At 35.9% G+C, this 5,396-nt stretch overlaps 1 protein-coding gene across 1 annotated transcript; it reads right to left on the minus strand.

Moving 5' to 3' along the window:
* Nucleotides 1-3,204: 3,204 nt before the first annotated feature.
* Nucleotides 3,205-4,759, minus strand: LOC149414418 (transmembrane protein 8B-like). The gene is made up of 2 exons (XM_089644169.1): nt 4,531-4,759; nt 3,205-3,935 (listed from the first exon to the last, which is right to left on the minus strand). The coding sequence occupies exons 1-2, from the start codon at nt 4,757-4,759 to the stop codon at nt 3,205-3,207; spliced, it is 960 nt and encodes a 319-aa protein (XP_089500295.1).
* Between the last annotated feature and the right edge of the window lie 637 nt (nt 4,760-5,396).

Here is a 5,396-nt window from a genome sequence, read left to right on the forward strand (position 1 = left end):
TCTTCTGCCAATTCCATGCCTCATTTCCATATATTAGGGTAGGTACCAGCACTCCATTGTGGACTGCTAGCTTCACTTCTTTGGACAATTTTTAGTTAGCTCCAACCGCGTCCAATCATCCATTAATTACCCATTATAACCAAGAACCCGGCCTCCCCTACTAAGTCACGAAGCGTAATCAGGAGAGATGGTAAAAGATACAGGTTCAAAATTTCCTACATAACATTATTCCTTTTGCCGCCATTTTGGATTTTTGTGGTCGAAAGGTATCCCTCAACCAGTTTATTTCGATCCGGCCCGCCACGCAGTAGATGGGAAAACGCATCCGCCGCCAGGACCTAGACAAACCTCACCCTATGAATCCGTGTACCCCTGCTAAGTTATGATTTTTTTATGGATTTCTTTTTGCGAAATTTTCGTTTCGATCTAAATACGCATACATTTCTTATAAACAATTCAAGCAACACACGTCATTTTGATTTGAAACGGTACCATTTCACAGTCATTTCATGCGATATTCGACTCTAGAGACTAATACTTTGAGTTCAATATCACAAAAGATTACGGAATCACATAAAACCTTGTGATGAACAGTCCACCGATTGCCCCTTGATTGGTTCATTTAGTAAAACCATATATAGGGACACAGATCAACTTTGTCTAATAACTTCTTACCTGGATCAACATACTACGGGAATAGATCAATATATATGAGATCAACATAAGTATGCCAATTTGGGTAGATCAACATAAATTATGTATCCGATTTCCTTACAAATTTTGAAAATTTTATTAACAGTATATCAAATGGTTTTTCTGGCAAACTGGCAACATTGATAATTATTGTACCACTGTTGTCAATTCATTCAGATGTATTCCATAATAGCCAAGTTATATGGTGATAAAGGTGGATCAACTTAGTCTAACAACTTCTTACTGGATCAACATACTACTATATATATATATATATATATATATATATTGTTGTATTGTATTTATAATAACTATTTCTATTGTTCTCTTTTATGTATTTTATATATATTTTTTTATCTATGTATATTCTGTATTCATATGTAAAACAATTGTTATTCTTTTGTAAAAGCCGCTATAATCGGCTTTAATAAATAATAAATAAATAAATGTTATATAGATAAAGCTTTCGGAAAAAAATTTCTAAATGATAGTCCTATCAAAATCCGCTGCGAGTTTAGAAGAACTAAGCACATTAGAAGAACTAAGCGCACAAAAAACAGACGCGAATATCGGTTTTATTTTATATTATTTAGTGATGAATTTTTTTCTTTTCAATTGTACTTAGATTTATTGGTCAGTGATAAGTCCAAATAATTCCTAAAACTGTAAAATATGAATGTATAAGACTGTTAAATAAATAAAAAAACGTTTGCCCAACTAACCCAAGTTCATTTCGAAGGCTCATAACTTCTTAAAGAAATCGAAAAACTAATTTGACTCTCTTCATAAACTCTTTAAATATAATACATTTTCATAAAAAGATGTCCACCTCAATATCGTAATACACGGTATCCGGAAACTTATAGTACAATTGGGAAACTAATAAATCTACATCACATTTGCAGTCGGTTTTGTGAAATGACTTTTTATTAATGTGTAACGATCAATTGCTGGCAGAATGTACACATTGATTTTTTTCATGTCAATGGCAGAATCTATGAAGATATGGATTAACAATATGGGGAAATACTACTATAACCAATCTGAAACAAGATGAAGTTGTACAAAACGCTATTATAAAATTACTAGTCGTCCCTAATATTATCAAACAAACACATAATACACCGTTGCTGTTTCAGAGTGCCAAAATTTTAACTGTTAAGGCTATTCTATGGCAAAAAATTATAATTCAGCATATATTTACCCCGCTGCATACAGAGAAATTAGAACACAAATACAGTACTAGATTCACGCGAAATGAAGGGTTAATAGTTCCTAATTTTAATAATAAATACGGACAGAGAACGTTTGAATACAACATACCGAATATATTTAATTTATTACCTGACACTATAAAGCAATGTAAGTCTATGAATAATGTAAAATAAATGGTGAAAAACTGGCTATTCGAAAAAAAAAATTACTTTAATATATACGAAAAAATGTTGAATCTGTAGATATATGATGTAAATTATAACTTCTCAAATGTATATGTAACTAAACTTTAAGCACCCGTTGACAAGCCAATTCAATTGGCTTAGCAGGACTTGTTTGTTGATATGTATTAACTATTCATTCAATAAAGAATTAGAAAAAATAATAATAATATAAATAAAAATTAAAGCATTCTTTTTCGAGTAAAGTCCAGTCAGAAGTTTTAAAATCATTTTTTTAGGGAGCTTAGCTTAATTAAGTATTAGCGATTCCTAAACGAAAATCTGAAACAGAAAAATGAGAAAAAGATACGGTCACATCTAGGACTCGAACCAAGGACCCTTGCCTTGCCGGGGCACCACTCTACCACTGAGCTAATGGGACCCTATCTCTTCCGGTCATATTTAACTGTATCATACTTCGAATAAGAACTATCAACATTGTCTTCATTTTTCTCACCCCAAATTTCTATTTTCAACTATCTTTATGTGTGATCACTAGATTCAACCCGAACTAAATGCATTGTAGACAGGGTCTTTAGATAAACATTTCTTTTTTTTTAAATTTGAATGTGCGATATCTATTGAATTTTTGGAAAGTCTAAGATGAATATTTATTTTTCGGAATAACTAAGAGAGTATAACCTCAAATTGTAATATTTAATTATTAAAGACAATGTTAGCAATTCCTAAACGAAAATCTGAAAGATAAAAATCTAGTTTAGTATGTTTGCAGTACGGAAGATACTTTCAGTGTTGTTCTGGTGAAAGACAACAATTCAGAGTCGAAACGTTGCTTGAATTTACTGAAATGGTTTTGGCTGTGTTTGGTGACCAGCTCGGAACAGCCAAGTACAGCCCCACCTTCATCTATCCCATCTCCTTTCCCTCCCATTTACCTTCCGCCTCGCAACATACCCCAATTGGGGATTCCATAGTCTCACTGACTTCAAAAGGTTGGGAACAGATAAAAAGTAGCTAAAAAAAATTTAAAAAATATACCAAGGTTTATAAAAATACATTATTTATTTTTTCATTTTATTTTTAATACCTAAAAAGTTAAGCATCTTTAATTCAATCATAAACTATTAAAATTTTCATCCACGTCGTACAACGTATCATCCCCGTTGACAAAATCCTTTTGCAAATCCGTTGGAGGTAAAAAATACAACTTTGTAGGAAGCAAACAAACAATGCTCAAAGCGATAGTCATGTGCCAAATAGAGTGGACAATGTAATAATTAGAATTTGTCTGCAGAAGCGTGAAACAGAGCAATCCAGTAACTACCAAAATGAGTCCAGCAGGTAAAAAAAACAACCAATACTTCTTAACTGGAAATAAAGCTCGGGTATTTCTACAACGCAGTCCCCACGCAGTGAAAACAATTACTGAAGCAATGACGATGGGAATCAAAAACACAAGCATTGAGAATTTGTCTAACTCAGTGCCGAAAGCAATTATGACCGCGCCAAATATGTGTAAAACTGACACGATGCGTTTGTCTAATGATGCCATTGCTACAAGAGTAACCCAAAAAGACAGGAGTCCACAAAAGAAGTCACAGTACTGCAGGACTCCCATTCTGACGATGCAGAGGCCATAGGTGATGTTGTCACTCGCATCACATGCGTGGTAGAATGTGGAGAAAAACATAGTTGACAGGTAGACCAAGGCTTCTGCGTAGTAGGCTCTGCGGATGGCAAAGTAGACGGATGGTATGAAAAGGATGTTGCTGATGGTGAGGCAGAGAATTGCGGTGAGGGTTTCACTGGGAGGCGGCGCGTTGGTACCGTCTGAGCAATCTACGCCTGGAATTGAAAAAAAAACCGTTAAATTAGTGATTATATGTCCGGAATAAAACCATTTCATACCACCATCCTGGTCACCTCGAGTGGTTTGCTACGTTTGGTGTCTGTCAGAGATGTTCGGAACCAAAGTGTCAGGTTTGTCTAGGTCTTGTGGCGGGCCGGATCGGTAGAGGACAGGAGGAAGCCGGTTTGACCGGCTAGCACTGCATTGGAAGGGATGGATTCATACGTCTCTCACGCCTGGATATTGACCCTCAGTTTCCTTTCTGCCCTCACACCTCCACACAGCATTTCAAAGACGACATACGACTTAAGTGAAATTATTTTTCTCAAAGCCTCCTGTGTAGAGTTAATGTGTAAAAAATACAGAGCTGTGTGACGATATATCCTCTCTGCCTACCTCGGCGCAGAAACGGCGTGATGATTTATTGGTTAGTTGGCTTAGGCGATTTCCAAAAAGTCAGTCCATTTTACAAATATTCGGTGTTGTAAGATGAGGATGAAAGATAAATGTAATATTTGGATATCATACAGTTATTACAACTGTATGTTGTATAATACTCGGTATTACCACTAAATAAAATGAAAAACTCACCGGAGTAGCCGCCAAAGCAGATGCATTGGGACAGCAGATATCCATTGAACACAAAGGCGTTGCACTCTCCGTATTTCCCGCAAGATCCTTGAATGCAGCTGGCCGAGAAAATGGACACATCTACGATGGCATTGCAGGAACCTTCCTCAAAGACTTTTACCAAACTATCTATGGCATTTTTATCATTGACTTTGATCCCCTTATTTATTGGCAATCCAAATTCTGTCATATTGGCATTGATATGAAGAGTGGAAGATACTACCAGTATCGCCCTGGTGTAAGACCACCATTCAGAATTGAAACGTTGCTCCAAATGGCTTTAGCCGTGTTTAGTGACTAGATCTGAATAGCCAGGTACTTCCCCACCTTCCTCTTTCCCTTCCCCACTTACCTTCAACCTCACAACATCCCCCAATCGGGGATGCCATAGTCTCACTGGCTCCAGACGGGAGCAGTTGGGACTCTTGTGAGGTATTCACTATTAAAAAAAAAAAAAAAATTGATTCTAACCTTTCTTTTATCAGTTAATCCACTGGTACAAAACAGTCCAAAAGACACGTACCACGCTCCGGAATCTGGATAAGGTATATGCACCAAATCTTCGAAGGTACTTGCGTCACCAGGACTCAATATTATTGTAGCATTCGATGAAATACCGTTGAAATCACAAGATCCAGTTTCTTGAGGAATCATTTTTTTCCCCTGAGCAATGCACACGACAAATTTTCTTGAATCTTCCACATTAACGCTTTGATTCATACTTAACTTCATTGTTAAAGTGCCCCCGATATCGACAACTGGATTAACAATTAATTTTAACGTTTCTAAAATTTCTAAATCAATTTGTAAATATGTTGGTTTGGCTG

Source organism: Hesperophylax consimilis, chromosome 20 (genome assembly GCF_061612785.1).
Source record: "Hesperophylax consimilis isolate HC1 chromosome 20, BYU_Hcon_1.0, whole genome shotgun sequence".
Taxonomy (NCBI): domain Eukaryota; kingdom Metazoa; phylum Arthropoda; class Insecta; order Trichoptera; family Limnephilidae; genus Hesperophylax; species Hesperophylax consimilis.

Excerpts from the sequence above, each read along its gene's own strand:
- LOC149414418 (XM_089644169.1), bottom strand. The coding sequence starts at position 4,759 with ATGACAGAATTTGGATTGCCAATAAATAAGGGGATCAAAGTCAATGAT. Across the intron at positions 3,936-4,530 it reads CTGCTTTGGCGGCTACTCCG|GCGTAGATTGCTCAGACGGT; the intron begins GTGAGTTTTTCA and ends TTTCAATTCCAG.